Raw genomic sequence first — 16,394 nt, 5'->3', positions numbered from 1 at the left:
TCGCTATGGTAACACGTAAATATTTATATAAAAATAAGACAACTACAACACGGGAAAAGACCCAGGGAAACCGAGTTAACGATAAAAATCCCGAAAACCATAAATTTCACACCCGAGCTTCAACTCTCACGGTCCGGTACCAAACGACTCGCGGCCCGGTACCGGTCCGGGACCACTGCTATACGGTATTTATAAATTCTCTATACGGAGCTTACATTTAGTGAACAACCCGTCATAAAAACAAGAAAACTGAAATATTTTAGAAACCTGTCACAAACTTCTTTAAAACCAAAAATCATATTATTATTATTCATTAGACAAATATGCATTTTATACCAAATTTGAGCCGGCACACTGGAGTTCTTGTCAGTAATTAATTAAGCACAACATTAAAACAGTAAAACTATTTTTTCTGTTCGAGAATTCAAGTAAATAACTGTATCAGTTATGAACAACAACAACAATAATTATATTGTAGGATTGGTGGATGAGTGGTGTTCTAATAAATGTGTTAAGCACTGTCCTGCTACCAGTACGTTTGAACAGTGGTGTGAGGTAACAGTGTTGGTGGAAACTTTGAGCAGCGCTGTCAAAGACCGAGTCCTCTGTCTGCCCTCATGCCTCCAAACACCGAGGTGAAGAGCTACTTTTCCAGCCTCTTAGACTACACACAGCGTCCTAACAGCTGGTGCAGAACGCTGCTAAATTTTACTGTATAATCTTCAAAGTATAACCGTCTCTTTCCTTTCCTGCCTCAGTATAATTCTCTACCTTAGCATTTAAAAGCCTGTTTTGACTCTTAGTCTGTACAGACATATATCCTGAACTCAGACCGGGCTCCGCAAAAACACTTGATTAAATCCTTTTGTCCTCCTCCGCTGCAACAGTTAGTGCCACTTCTGTGTTAAACACCTAATTCTTAAAATGCCGATCACGGCCAACGGCAAATAAATGTCTCAGCTGGTCTGTTTGTAGCATGAGAAATAAAAAAAATAGAAAAACTATGAAGTAAAATATTTTGTTTGAAAAGTTCCAGATTAAAAACGACCTAAAACTGAACTTTAGACTGAGTCATGTGCATTTTTGCAACTTTTTAAAAAGGACAATATCACGAAAAAAAACCAAACAACCCCTAAACATATTTTTCCTTTGCCCTGTGGTGCTAGCTGCCATCCATAGATCAGTGTGAGATGCCAAGTTTTGGAGCCATCATCTGTCTTCTCTTGAACATAATGGAACTAAATGACACCTTTCTTGCAGCAATGTCTCCTTGCAGAAGCCATGACCTGGTTACTAAATATATAGGAACTGCCGTCTTTCACCAGTCATATCACTGTGCACAAGGAAGTGTCCATCTACCTGTGAAACGAGGCTCAAGCTGTGACAGGATGGAAACACTGCTCAGTCCAAAAGAAAGAAAATAACGCTAACGCTACCTTGTGCTTTCCTTTTTTCCTGAGTAACGGGGTCGTGACTTCTTGAGAGATGCTGTTTTCTTGAGCACAACAAGGCAAAGTGCTCCTGCAAGTTCGTTTAATTTTATGCACAAGCAGGCAAACATCTACAGCCAGTATTTACAAAACCGGAGCAACTCAAAACTAAATAATCAAGATGGATAAACAGCTCTACAGGCCAGTGGAAACAAATGTGCATATCTGACTTTGGTGGGGGTGAACAAGTGGAACAGGACGTCTTCTATTACATGAAAGCGTCCTTTCTTACTGGGGGTAAAGTCACAGACAGCTGTTACCCTTCTTTGAGTTCAACATCGCTTCATAGTTATGGGAAGTTTATTGATGCTGTGGCAAACAATCCACACTGTCACTAAAGACATACGATGCCACAAATCAAGCTGGTTTGAGTTTCGCACAATGCTGCCATCGATCCCCGTCTCTCCTGCTGCCGTGTTTAACGGCGGCTCAACAAAGGATTACAATATCATGCTGCAAAGCTTTTGCAGTGATTTATCATGAATTTTACTTCCTGCAAAGGGAAGGAATGGGATGAAATCGCAGATGAAACACTCGTGTGACTTGTACTCGAAAGCGTAACAACACCTACGTCATAACAAATGGTCTCCTCAGATTCTTCTGCCGTTGTCCTGAATGTGAACTTCCACTAAAAGCTTCATTTCTGAGTCAGACTCGTCTGAGAAAACACACACGGCTCAGAATCCACGACTGACTTCCTTCCCGAGTAGCGTGTGACAATGTACCAAACAATAATGCCAGCTGTGATCGTTTCAGGGAAGGAGGACAAACAGGGGCCATTTCCCCAAAGTCACAGGTTCACACCTTCAACCAGAAATGACAGGTGCTCTTACGTAAAAACACAAACACAAACTCTTGAATACATACCTTCATTTTTCATGATGTAGTGGACAATCTGTCCAACCGTGTCATTGTAGTCACTGAAGGTGTCATTGAGCTCTGGAAAAACAAACACACGAATAGAAACATCTGCATTATTAGGCATTGAGCTGAAGGGTAAGATGCTACAGAAACATGATACAAGTCTAAAGCTGTTTCCTGAGGGCCCAACATCCAGCCTCACCCCGAATTATATTTACAACCTCCTGCAGAGATGCACTGATTGACTGGCTAGAGGCCGAAATCATCTGATTTCCACTGTTTAGAAGTTTTCTACGTGAGTGAAAACGGAAAAAATCTCCAAAGTGAAAATCCTAATCTTAATCAGACACTTAAATCACCCTCACACAGAATTTTAACAAAGGCAAAGTGGCTAAAGCTAAAGCTAGCCAGAGCTCAGAGCTAGCCACAAGCAGCCTCGGTATGAGCAAACAATCGAAGTAGTTATAGACGAGCAGAAAAGAGAAAGGGGTCCATGTAAGTGAGTAGTGAGAGCTGGGGTAGGCGCCATCCTTGAGTTGGATCAGAGGATAAAAAATGGACGGCGCTTCAGGAAATTTTCATATAAAAGCTGGTATTTAAATCGTGGGTAAGTAGTGGTCAGCAATAAACAAATCAAGGCTGGTAAAAGCACAGCACCAGTGCAATCCTTTACTTTACTGACTGAGGTGTAATAACATACAGTCATCAACTATAATGTCTGATACATAAACTTTTCTTCTTTATGAAGGAAAATGTAAAGACATTTGTAGGGTTCAGAGTTTAATATGCCTACAGATTTACATATATATATATACACATTACACACTATAATGTTGTGTATAGAGTATGCATAAAGACAATTAGAAGCGCAGATTTTAGTAAAAGTCCTCTCTTCATGCATGTTCTTCTATTCTTGGCTTTACAAGTTGGCACAGAGAGAAGTTAGTGGATTTCTATAACTTCTCAGGAACATACCTTTCTTAGGAGGAGGAGGAGGAGGAGGAGGAGGAGGAGGAGGAGGAGGAGAAGAAGAAGAAGAAGAAGAAGAAGAAGAAGAAGAAGAAGAAGAAGAAGAAGAAGAAGAAGAAGAAGAAGAAGAAGAAGAAGAAGAAGAAGAAGAAGAAGAAGAAGAAGAAGAAGAAGAAGAAGAAGAAGAAGAAGAAGAAGAAGAAGAAGAAGAAGAAGAAGAAGAAGAAGAAGAAGAAGAAGAAGAAGAAGAAGAAGAAGAAGAAGAAGAAGAAGAAGAAGAAGAAGAAGAAGAAGAAGAAGAAGAAGAAGAAGAAGAAGAAGAAGAAGAAGAAGAAGAAGAAAGTCTGATTAAAGGGGAAGGTGGCCTTAAAGGAAAAGGAGCTAAAAATAGCTCAGCTCAGAGCACATTTAGGTTGCCTATAACCTAAAACTGGTATTTCTTTAGGACTGAATTCTGGTTTTCATATTTCCTTGTGTCTAAAGCTAGCATTCAAAACAGCAAAGTAAACCCAAGCTGATACTAAAAGCCTCCATACAGCTAAAGGGGAAAATTCACAGTGATTTGTTGTGGCTTTTATACTGTATCGTACTTTGATCCATTGTTGACATCAGAAATATGTTTTAGCACAACTATAACGCTTCTGTGGCAGATGTTTATCAATCACACACAAAGCTAAAATGTTCCTTTTGAGTGATTATTGCCAGGAAGCATCAATTTATAGTATTCTACACAGAAAACTGTCCCTCGCTCGCCCCCTCCCCCTGAAATAACGCGGCAGAGGACTGTTTCATGACCCTTCTTCTGCCGGACGTTACTTCCTGCCATTTCTCAAAAGGAAGGATTTCTATAATATTCGCAGTAATTATTCAACTATGCAGAACAAATCCACTGGTCAGCACACACCCCTGTGAGGCACTTCCTGGAGTTTCCTGTTGATTGCTTCCTCAGTTTTTTTTTTTTTTACTACTGATAAACGTAAATTGTATTTGCAGGAATCCTCTGGTATGCCGAGGCTGACTGCGAGCAGGGACCTGCTCTACGCTTCACAAACGCAGATAGCAAAGAGGAAACCTCACACTGAGGAGAGGAAAAAAAAGGGAGCACTTGACTGACTGACCGAGCGAGGCCGCAACACAAAAGCAGTGTTGTGTTTTTGCTCTGACGTACGACAGGGTAGGGCTTTTTGACGAAACAAACACACGCAGACAAATAGATGGCAGGGAAAAACCCTAATGGACTTACGACTATTGTGCTGCCGGCAGGGAGGGAGCTTGCACTTACTCAATGAGCGAAACTCGCTTCACGCCTGTACTTTTCCAATACCAACGCTTGACGCAGGAAACCGAGTTGTAATTAACACAGTTTAACAAGATTCATGGGCATGGCAGGGACATCATATGAAAGGGAAAACACTGGCGTGTGGTGCATTGCGTGATGATAGAAAGTTGGACAGCGCAGCGTAAACAGCTTATTCTTTCCATAACATTTCTCATGCCTGCGACAGAGCCAGGGTGATTGCAGAGATTTCACATATGCCCTCAAGAATTACTAGAAAGACAGACGAGCAGGCACGGCAGACGCAGGAGGAGGGAAACTAAGTGAAGCGCACACAAATCCCACGGTAATTACGTTTCACCTCACTGAACTCCACATGAATGGATGAAGGGAATGCTAAAAGTTTTCCTGGTTCCTGCTGGCCTGCTTCCAAATAAAATGACAAAGCCCTTCTAAAAATGCACCCCAACCTCCAAAAAACCCATTTCTAAGCTCATGTTTGTCCATTTCATCTTCTGAACGCATAAACACCGAATAAGTTCAGTCTGTTTGTTAAATCTCTTTTCTCTTATACAGGGATAGCTTGAAATGCTACTGCTTTGAGATCCCATTCACGTCACACGCCACCGCCTGCGTCTACATTAAGTAACACACACGAAGTAATTCAATTCAAGAATGTAGTCTAGGGTTGAAAGCACCAGAAGGAAGGCGATTTCTGTCTGCTAGACGTCTTATTACCACATGACAGGCAAATGGAAAAGTTCACATGGGCCGATGACTAATTAGGAAACTCGTGCAAAAAAAAAAAAAAGTCCTCTCTGCTGTCACAGTGGATTTACTCAGATGTGGACAGGCGTGATCATAAATACTTTAAATCCTTTAGATTATGAAACAGTTAACTATCGTATTTATGACGAGCAATGCATTTTTACGCAATGCCTCGAATCACGTGGACGTTGGATGAGTAAGGGATTTGAGGTAAACAATGCACATAATTGAGCCTCTCTGGAAATGGAGCGTCAGCAGGGTCCAAAAAGATGTCAGATGTTTAAAACAAAAGAAAGGGGAAAACTGATTTCATTGTTTCATCGGTTGTGCAGTGGCTAAGCTAAAGGACCGACAACACTGACAAGGCTGGGTACACGTGGATCTGCGCATCATAGTCATGTTCTGCTATTAAAACTCACATCCCCCGTGAAGCCAGGTCCCAGTTTTGAATTTGGGAGACAGACACAATCTCTACATTTAAGATTAGGCTTGAAACTTTCTTCTTTGATAAAACTGATAGTCAGGGCCGAATCAGAAGCCTCCCTTTGTTATGCTGCGACAGGCTCGGCCCGCTGCGGGACTTCACGTGACGTACTGAGCGGCACTCCTCCACTCACCTCTTCAAACTGCGACAGAGTGTTTATGCATCACTGCAACATGTCATTACATTTTGCCTTGTGTCTCCCTCAGTCTGGGTTTTTGTCGCGTCTCCCTGCGCTCTCTTTTATCTTCTTTCTTTCTCTTTAATATGAGCCTGGCTGTGGGATAATCTTTGGCTTGTATTGAATATAGGGGATGGATGATTTTTAAGCCTTAGACGCAATAAAAACATAAATCCAGCTATACTGGCAAATTTCTCAGAACCTCCAATGACCTCCCAGAATCTCTGAAACCTTACCTCCGCCCAACTCGGGATCTTTGACCTCTTCCTTACACTCCTCCTCGTCATCATGATCTGTGGTGCACCGGTAGCCCTTCCTTTTCAACACATGACAGATCACCACACCGAGCAGGCCCAGAAGGAAGAGAATAGGCACCAGCACAAAGGCGATGTAGTATGGATTGGTCCCGCCGCCCTTTCCAACACTGTCACCAGCTAGAGGATAAGAAACAATTTAAATTAAAAATTAAAAAGAAAAAAAAAGCAGTAATTCAATACATTTTTGTAAGAAGGTGCAGAAAAACAAAACCCTTGTCCTCACCGCACCTTTCACTGCAACCTGATCTCTACAGAGGGTGTGAGAGAAACACATGAAGGGCGAGCCGAGCAGCTGATGGGATTAAAATGTTATCAGCTGCAACGTGAACTTGACGTATTAACAACTTTGAGCACCCATTTAGTGTAAAAAGCAGGCACAAACTTTAAAAAAAAAAAAAAGGAAGAGGAACAAGAGCAAGAAAAAGAGGCAAAACGTGTTTGAGCTAAACACTGTTAAGCTGTGAAGAACACTGGGAATGTTTTCCAAGGTTTTTAGTTTCTGTCTTCGACTGTTTTTCTTTTTCTTTTATTGATTTATTTCTGAGTGCGAGAGGAGAGCAGGTACTCCTGTAAGGCTGCTGTAAGCCAGCTTTACAAGGGTCCCATAAACTGTGATAGCAGTCAGTCACATGTTTTATTTAAGCTGACTTTAATGCATGTTAAACATAACAGATGTAACCTAACCTGGGCGTGGGGGGGGGTTACATCATCAGGTTTTTACATAACAGACTACAGCAGAAAGCAGACGCAAGGATCATAAACATCTCACCATTTTAGCTCAATCTGCCTCTGCTCCCACTCCTACCTGCCCACCCGGGGGTCTAAAGTCCAGATTATTGGACTGGGTACAATAAGCATGTTCTGGGCCCCAAATCCTGTACTTTCAATTAAAACGATAACAAAAATATATTTTGAAGATAAAAGAAATTTCAGGAGGTCTTGCCACTGTCATCCAGGGATGTCAAACTCATCATGGGCCACACACAGCCTACTTTGATCTCAACTGGGCCAAACCAGTTTACTACCCTTTCGGTCAGTCTAAAGGCATTTAACTACACATTCAAACCCTGACATGTCTTCATATAAGAAAAAAAGAAGTGCGTTTTCAATAGTATGTCTCAGTTTTTCTACATGACAAAGAAATATTGCTGCAGTAAATCAAGTAAACCTGTCAGCAGGCCTTGCACATTTATTTCTTACATTTAAATTGTAAGAAATAAATGTGCAAAATTGAAGAAGACGTTCTGGTAGCTCTGTGCCCAGATTTTCAAGTAATTATAAAACAGAAAGTTTTTGTTCTTCACAAAAAATGTCCTTTTACCCAAAACTGTGGACTTCTCGTAAAAAACAGACATTTCTAAAGTAGATTGTGAAAAACAGGCACTTAACTGTCATTTAGTTGTGTATTCATTACTAAATTACTTTATTAAAGGATGAATGACAATGAGGGAAGTTTTTATCAGTAGGAAAAGCTGTAAAACTTGAAAATGTATGCCCTCCTTCACATTTTCCAAAGCCATCCAAAGCCGGACTGGAGTCACTGCTGGGCCTCATTCTGTTTGCCACCTGTGGTTTAGTCTACGATACGTAAAGAAGTAGTGAAAACGTTGAATATAGCTTATCAAAAACCAAAGCTTTGTGTTCATATTCTAGTTTTTTCCAACCACAACAATCCAAAACACAGAGATACCACATTTCCTCGAACAGTAACATTTACCTTAGTGGTGGTAGGCCTGTACTTGAAGCAGGTAAACAGTGTTAATGTTTACCTGATCTAAGTAAGTTTTTACTGTAGTATTCACATGATAGCAAGTGATGACTCTTCCACTGAATGAACTTATAAGCTCACCCAAAGCTCATGGGAAAAAAGTGCTTAAAAGTCATAATTCATTGTATTTACGCTGCACGGTCAACAAAGACTGCTTGCACTGATCTGTGACAGCAGGGATGCTCATCAAACCAGCCACCCACTGCACCCATGGTGTCACCGCTAATCATGCTGCATGAGCAAAATAACTTTTAAGCTAACTTCCATTCACGTTGCTGTTGCAAGTGCAATAAAGTCCCTTCAATTCATTTGAATTCAGCTTATATAGCACCAGTTTACAACAGCAGTCACCTCAAGGCTTTTATTATATCGTAAAGGTAAAGACGCTACAATATTAGATAGAAACAACAGCAGTCACATGACCCCCTATGAGCAAGCAGGAAGAAACCTCTGGCAGAACTAGGCTCAGGAAGGGGCAGCCATCTGCCACGACCGGCTGGGGGTTGATGGGAGGGAGAAGCGAGCACAGAGAAGAACAGGACAAAAGACACACTATGCAACAAACAGCCACAGTTTAATAATTAATAACTGCAATAGTGGTGTATAATACAACAGAGAGTGAAAAAGAAATGCTCACTGCATCATGGGAAAACCCCAGCAACCTAGGCCTACTGCAGTATGACTATTGCAGTAAAGTAATATCACTACCTTAACTACTCCACTCCCCATTTTAAGCCATGGAGGAAATATGAAACGTCAATAACGCCACTGATGCCAATATTTTCAGAACACAACTTTTGTAAAACTGTAAAATGACTAAAACTGTAAATGTTTGAATTTAAAAACAAAAACAAAAAAAGCATAAGTGTGAATAAATCAGATGATACTATGAAATATTACATTTCGAACCAAACATCTCGATCAGGTCAAAGTTCAAAGGTGAGGTACCACATGAGGCATTCCAGCTCTACAAACAAGAGAGCCTTTGTCTGCTCAGGTCTGTGTGTGCACAGCACAAAGAGACTCGGGGTGGGTCTGATAGAGAGACGCAGACAGAGAGGGCAACGCTTTAGACAGAATTATATCAGATTCTCATCAAATCTGCACGACAGCTTTGAACTATAGCACAGCACCATGCGCGGAGACATGTATCTGAATACTAGCCTATGTGCACCCGATGCATACACACATTTGTGCTCCTCCATTGTCCCAGTTCCCTGATGCACAAGCTGAACACACTGATCATTGTCTGCTGACTGACCAGCCCGTTACCAAAAGTTGCATGTCTATGAGCTTGCAATAACAGTGACGACCACACTGTTGGACCGGCACGGTCCTGTGCGCCTCTAAAATGACTCAGAAGTAATCACGGGCCAATTAGATGACTGTATTAAAATAAAATAAGACTGGAGACGAGCAAATGGCTTGAACAGAGTCACTGAGGAGTTTCTGAATTGGAGCCAGACATCTTTTCAGTAACCACAGCTGGTGCTGTGGTGGAGCTCCTATAAAAGAGGGAGAAGAGAACTACAAACTAAAGCTAGAGACATGAGCACTTCACAGAAGTGGATTGACAAAATGAATTTAAACGGCAACAACAGCGGGGCGGCGGTTGCATTTGTTTCCAGCTACAACTTCTAAGAAGCATTTGGACTTTTCTTTGAATGAAAAGGTCGTTTTCTTTTCATTTTTGATTAAAGTTGCAGTTCTGTGAACTATTTTAAAAAAAATTACTGATAAAATATTAGTCCGAAAATCCTGAAAAGCGGCGATAACCATTTCCAAGAACCCAAGCTGGTAGCTAAAAGTTTCTCCTTTTTATCCAACCAGCTGTGCAGACCAAAACATATTCAATTTTCATGATTAATGGTGCAGATGTGGAGCACCACGAGAGGCCAAGAAGAGGCCATAAAATTGGGTTCACTTGTACAAAAGAGCAGCACGCTGGCTGTCGCTGCATTCTTTGAGCCCTGCTCTCATATGGGCTGATATTTTTTGTTTCATTTTAGTTTTTCGTTTTAATGTCAAACTCTGTGAGTCACTTCTTGGCAACTGGGCATTAAAAAGTGTAAGCTAGGGAATCGGAGACGGCTGCAAGATTTAAAGCACTCAGCTACATTCAGTTAGTAATCTGACCCTTTGTGTGCAACACCATCACACGGATGGAGATGTTAAGTGTATATCATCTGATCGGTGACCCTTGTTTGGCTTGTGAACATCCACTAAAACAGGTGGATCCATGACAGACTTTAAAGTAGTGCTGTAATTACAGCCACCTTGAAAGGCTATGGCACACACCCTGCTGACAGAGATAACTCTATTGTATGTAATATTGTAGCATTAATTAATAGCAAGACTTTGTTGAACAGCCTAATAGACATGTGGATGATTACAGGAAGAAATGACTGAAGTTAGTTAAGAAAGCTCGCTAGGAGAGAAAGAGTCTAAAGAGACTTTTAATGATGTCTTTTTGGGTTCTTCAGCTTTGTTGTTAAGCAGCAGGGACTAAACCTTGAGAAAAACATTAAAACTGTGTCTATGAAGCACTTCGAGAGTATCCTAGACTTTATGCTGACATATTAGTTTAATTTTTAAACTTTACCAACCCTGCCATCACAGCTCCTGCCGAGTCACCTTTGTCTTGCCTTTTATTGATGCTCACCTCTTCTCACCTTTCCATCTGTTTTGGCGTCTCATCAGTGTGCCGCACTCTTAATTTCCTCTGCTCCTTCTTCCTGTTCTCTCTCCTGTCCTAATTGTGAATACAATGCAATCAGCATGCACCAATCAAGCTCTATCCAAATCTCCCATTTCTGATGTCATCATTGGGTTTTTAACAAGTATTTACTTTATACATTGATTCAAACAAGTATTTAAAGACCTCAACAAATATCAGATTGTGAAAAAGCACAATATTAAAGCACTTTTCATGCCATTTATGGATATTCACACTATTGGATGCCAGCTACAGGCCAATATTTACAGCAGGCGACCACATGCAATAATCAGACTTCTGTTGCTATTTATTCCTGTGGATTCTGTGCCCTTTCAATCTAATGACGTTTACTCCACATCGCTTCCTCTTTGCACTTTGTCTATGTTTGATGATTCATTGTATTCGACAGTCCACAGGATTTCGTTGAAACACAATGAGTAAGGAGCATAATGTTGTACATTAACCTTTAAATATCCTCTCTCTCAATGGGGGAAATTCCACAGATAGCACTCAAATTGATACGTTTATTGGAGTAAATAAAAATGTCAACAATATTATGGATACAATAGGAAAAGGCACCATATATAATGTTTCCTCACTAGGTTTCGGTCCTGAGGTACTGACATGCATGGACTTAATCGCCTGAGACCATAAACATGGTTACCTACTCTTTTTCTTTGGACATTGGCTGCATTTTCACTCATTTTCAATCCATCATCCTTCATTTTCAGAGGAACACTTGTTTATTAAACCACTTAACACTGACCTGTAAATCATTCGAGCATTAAAAGGCCACCTTAACTCAACAGATGACTCAGTGTTGTGTCTACACATAAGAGACAATTTAGCAAAGAACCAATTTTAGATGTATTGGTACATATATATGTATTTCTACTAAAGACAATGCCAAAGATAACAGTTCTACAGAGAACCTGGATAGGAAAACACACAGTTGAACACTATTAGTCATGGACTAGCCTCCCCAGAGCCCGGACCGCAACATTACTGAAGCAGTGTGGGATCATCTTGACAGAGAACAGAACCAAAAGCAGCAAACATCTAAAGAAGAGCTTTGAATGTCCATCAAAAGACCTGGAGAACTATTCCTGAAGACTACTTAAAGAAATTACAAAAAAGCTGCCTCAGAGAGTTCAGACTGTGCTGAAGAATAAAGGTGGTGAAACCAAATATTGACTTTCAACCTTTTTAGAATTGTATAAACTCTGTTTTTGCCTTATATACTGTACTTCCATGTATGTTTGTACAAGTTTTAACAAATGTGGAACCTATTTCCCATTTTCCCCACAAAATAAAGAAAGAGGGGGTCTCACAACTTTTGCACAGTACTGCTACTGTTCAGGAAATTAAAGAGAGATAGAACTTTATTAATCCCTCGGGTAGGTTACTGGAAATAGGTTTTCAGCTCATAACTGAATGCAATGCAGTTCTGTTCACTGTGTTCTCATTTCCACATACTCAGGAAAACGCATGACTGTCCACACAGGAAGTGACGAGCTGCGATGTGGCAACCAGACAGCGACAGATGATAATCAAATTTGGCAACTTGTATTGATGAACTTCAACAATGTAAAGCAGCCAGGTAGAGTCAAGCTTTAAGGTGAGCAACTGACGTGGCTAACAATTTGAGCTGCTTAGTCTGAACTTTTAAAAAGTTCAACCAGTTCACAATCTTTAATACAAAAAAAATGCATTTGTTGTTCCTCACCTAACTCCTTGAAACCAAAGTGTTTAAAAAAAAAAGCTTCTAGCTGACCAAAAGTCACTCTTTCCATCATTTTGGCTCAAGATTACCCAGCTTTACTACCCTCTGGTGTGAAGCACGCTCTTCGTTGACATGTTAAGAGACAATAAATACACTGGAGGGTTGCCTCATTGTCCCTGAGCCACTCTTTCACAATTTAAGCCCGATGAATCTCGGCAATTACATCTTGGAATAATATGGCTGATGGAAAAACCTGATCATTCAGTATACTGAGGCAGTCAGCTGACCACATTTTTCAAGCACATAACAACATAACATTATCCAAACTTAGACCTCCAAACCAGTGGAAGGGCTTTAAGTATTTGCTTAGTTAAATCCAGGTGGTGACATTTTTGTGTGCATGTGTGTGTGTGTTGCCACGCCATCTTTAACACAGTAGCCAAGATGGACATTGCTGTTCAACCTAATCTTCTCTGATGTATGTGGCTAGAGACCAGCTACGTATGTAGTACAACTTATAGGTCACTTTTAATTTAAAAGATCACTAGGAGGTCGTTTAAACTCTGTGGCTGACAGCGAGAAGAGCCACCTCGACAGAACAACACTCAACTCTCAGGTGTACTCAGCACTGTACACCTGCACATAGAGGGTAAAGGTCACACTTTCGAGTTTGCCAGTGTTCACATTTTAGCCAGAGAAGACCAATGGTGTGAACGAGGAGTAAAGAAGGCAATCTATGTCCTCCTACAGTGCAGCGTTGAGGCTCCTTCCCAGGCCCTTCAACCCTCATTAACACTTTACTTCAGGTGACCTCAATAGGTCACGTGATAGGGTGGAACAAGGTGTCACAATGGTTTCACTCCAAACCTCTGGTGGTAATTACCCACGCTTTTTTTGCACACCCTGGCTCATGTGATGATGCAAATGATTAATGAAATCAATCAAGTTCAATTAAAGAAGAAAAAAGAAATAAAGAAACCTCTTGGGTGAGAGGTGAAACATCAAAAACCTAAAAAAGTCCAGTCTCATTTTTTCCTTCTAGCTTTTGAGACAAACTTTTCTTTTCTTTGAATCACTTTGGGGGAGTTTGCTCGACTAAATTGGAACCACTCTCTGACTCACACACACCAGTGACTGCCTGAGTGTCCAGCTGAAACTGGAGTGAGTTTACATGCTGCCTGGTAATTAAGACAGGATTAAGACACGGCGACAGCTTAAATTACCCCAAGGCATACACTTGTACTGCACACTCACACACACGCATAAACAAACACATGCGATACGAGTGTTTTCCTGTCTCCAAACTAAGGGACTGGATGAGTGGGTCTAATTGAATAAGCTTTGGCCTTCTTCAAGCCACAGACCTCTCATGGAAAAATGGAAATAGGCCCCGCTTTTTAAAGGTTATGAAGACATCGGCTGGAACTAAATGAGCGAGACTGACACTACAGTACTCTCTGACGTTCAACAGGCAGCGCAATAATTACTGCTTGTAAGTTATTTATCTCCATCAGTCCTCATAAAAAACTAGAATAGTATCAGAGTAAGCATAATGAAATGCACAGATCAGATTATGAAGACTGAAGTGACAAAAACAAAAACCCAAGCTCATTATCTGTCTAAGGAAATGGCTCAGAAGCCGTTGCAGTCAAACAGTCAATATTTTAAAGATTATACATAAAAGTTGATGTAAGACAGATCAGCTGTTTTCCTCGTACTCACATCTAGTCTCTGACACTGTAAATAACAGAGCTTCATGGCTGCATACAGTGTTGGAGGACAGTGAACTGCACATCTGATTTGTATCAGGGTTTTGTGCCGTTTCGTGTTTTCATCTAACGTCAGAAACTATAAATAATGTGGAACAAAAAAACAAAAACAAAAACAACTTCTACTGTCTACTGTAACTGAACCCTCCTTGTGGCTGTGAGGGTAAGCCCGAACAAAGCTTCAATCAGGCGGTCAACGCCACACTTATGTAAGGCAACTTCAGAGGGGTGAAGTCAGCAAGCATATAACAACAGAGATACATTTTAAAAGCACTGATTCTTGGTATACGCTAACAACTTCAGATAAAGTTCAGAGAAGCAGCTGCACATTGATCTAGGGGCAACCTACTAACTGAGCACTCCTGCTTGCTGCAAAGCTCCCACCTGGACTTTCTGGAAGGTGGGTAACCATCTCAGTCATGGGCACAAACCCAAACACTGATGTTCACTGCACTTTCCCACGGGTAGAAGGGTATTTATCAATCTAATTTTTTAAATTTTGTTTAGCAAACTATTACCAATTTTTCTAAACAGCTTTGGTTAACCAAATGAGATGTCTTCCTATGTTACCCAATATTACGGGTAGAGATGGGAACTGAGAACCAGTTCTTATAGAGAGCCAATTCCCAGCAGCTCAATTCACTGGAATTGTAAGTTTGCCTGCCTACTGATTCCAGGAAAATTGGGGCACAGTCTGCAGCGTGGATATGAACGTTTATATTTTATTGCACAAAAGGACGACAGAGTAATTTTATAGTGCAAACATCCAAGACAGAAACAGCTGCATTATGTTGTTAATACAACGTCAGCTCTTTGCAAGCACCTTGCACAGACAGCATGCTAACGCTAAGCTAGCCAAAAACCCAGGGTGAAAGCAGAGTAAATGCTGACCGCTGCCCAATAATAATTGCTTCAGTTTATTTAGATGCGATGGCGTCACACTGATGGTCCGGCAGTTCAGTGTTGATCTCAGCCCTCAAACATCCAGGGTCAGTCTGGCTCTTCACACATTTAGGCACAGACATTCTGACATAAAATTAAACTTGATGCACTTTTGGAGAAGCAGCTGACATTTATGGTTAATATTTCTTAATCTGCTGATTATTACAGTAAACCACAAAGCTCATGCTTTTCTGTCCTAAACCAGAAGAACAAAGAAATAAACATTTTCTCACGGGAAGCAGTAAGGCGCTATCTGACATTGTGAAACCGTTATTAACATAGCTCGAAGACTCCTTATCTGATGAGCAAATATTCAACTACACACTCAGTTTATCAGTACTCAGTTTAACCTTACAGGTTACTCAGTCAGCTTTGAGCAATATTAGTTTTGTGATGGAAAATCTGCAGCAGGACACACAGTGAGTACACTTCCAGAGACAGCGCCGTAATGATGCTGGAATACGACAAACCTGCAAAAACATATGTAAATCGCTCAAACCCAAAGTTTAACTGTCTTTCTGTGACAAGGGGACAGCATGTAAGTCATTATAGCTTAATAAAGCTTAACAAAGGTGTGTCTGATTATTCAAAAACAATAGTTTTCCCACAGCCTCTGACGAGACTCTAGCTTTTCCTTTTCCTCTGCCCTGCATAGCAGCGCATCTGTAGTCGGTGCGCAATATCCTCCTGAAACTTTATACGCCGGCTTAACAAGTTCGTTTTCCAGGAGAGCTGACATCAATGTCACGACATGGAAAACGACAGAAGTCTTTTTGCAATATATGTACCATATACCACGAACTGCAGCGGTGAAACACGGTTTCATCCCCAAACAAGTGACAGAAAGCTCAGAAACCAACCGTTAGAAGCGGTCGTGTTGCTCATTGCTGGGCTGATATCCAGCAGGCTGGTGTCGGTGTCGATGTTCTAGGCAGCCGCTGACGGTCAGCACTACGAAGCGATTACACTGATTAAAGTAAGGCGAAGACTTTCAGCGAATATCAACGTGTTTCCTGATTCTCAGAGAGCGGATACGCCCCGACAGAGCGAGTCAAGCTGGAGCGAGAGCGCTCACTCACCGACACTTCCGCGTTCGTTGCCGCCCTTTTCCCCCTAAAACTGGTGCCGTGCTG

At 41.1% G+C, this 16,394-nt stretch overlaps 1 protein-coding gene across 1 annotated transcript in view; it reads right to left on the bottom strand.

The window, feature by feature from the left end:
- The window catches only part of rell1 (RELT like 1), a 33,876-nt gene extending 17,504 nt beyond the window's left edge, over positions 1–16,372 (bottom strand). The window contains exons 1-3 of the mRNA XM_005454393.4: positions 16,122–16,372; positions 6,263–6,460; positions 2,358–2,429 (exon numbers count right to left, since the gene is read on the bottom strand). Coding sequence (XP_005454450.1) covers positions 2,358–2,429; positions 6,263–6,460; positions 16,122–16,146 — 295 coding nt within the window. The 5' untranslated portion in view covers positions 16,147–16,372. The remainder of the gene's footprint in view (positions 1–2,357; positions 2,430–6,262; positions 6,461–16,121) is intronic.
- Between the last annotated feature and the right edge of the window lie 22 nt (positions 16,373–16,394).

This window comes from Oreochromis niloticus, linkage group LG3 (genome assembly GCF_001858045.2).
Source record: "Oreochromis niloticus isolate F11D_XX linkage group LG3, O_niloticus_UMD_NMBU, whole genome shotgun sequence".
NCBI lineage: Eukaryota > Metazoa > Chordata > Actinopteri > Cichliformes > Cichlidae > Oreochromis > Oreochromis niloticus.
This window is presented reverse-complemented; position numbering and strand designations above follow the sequence as displayed.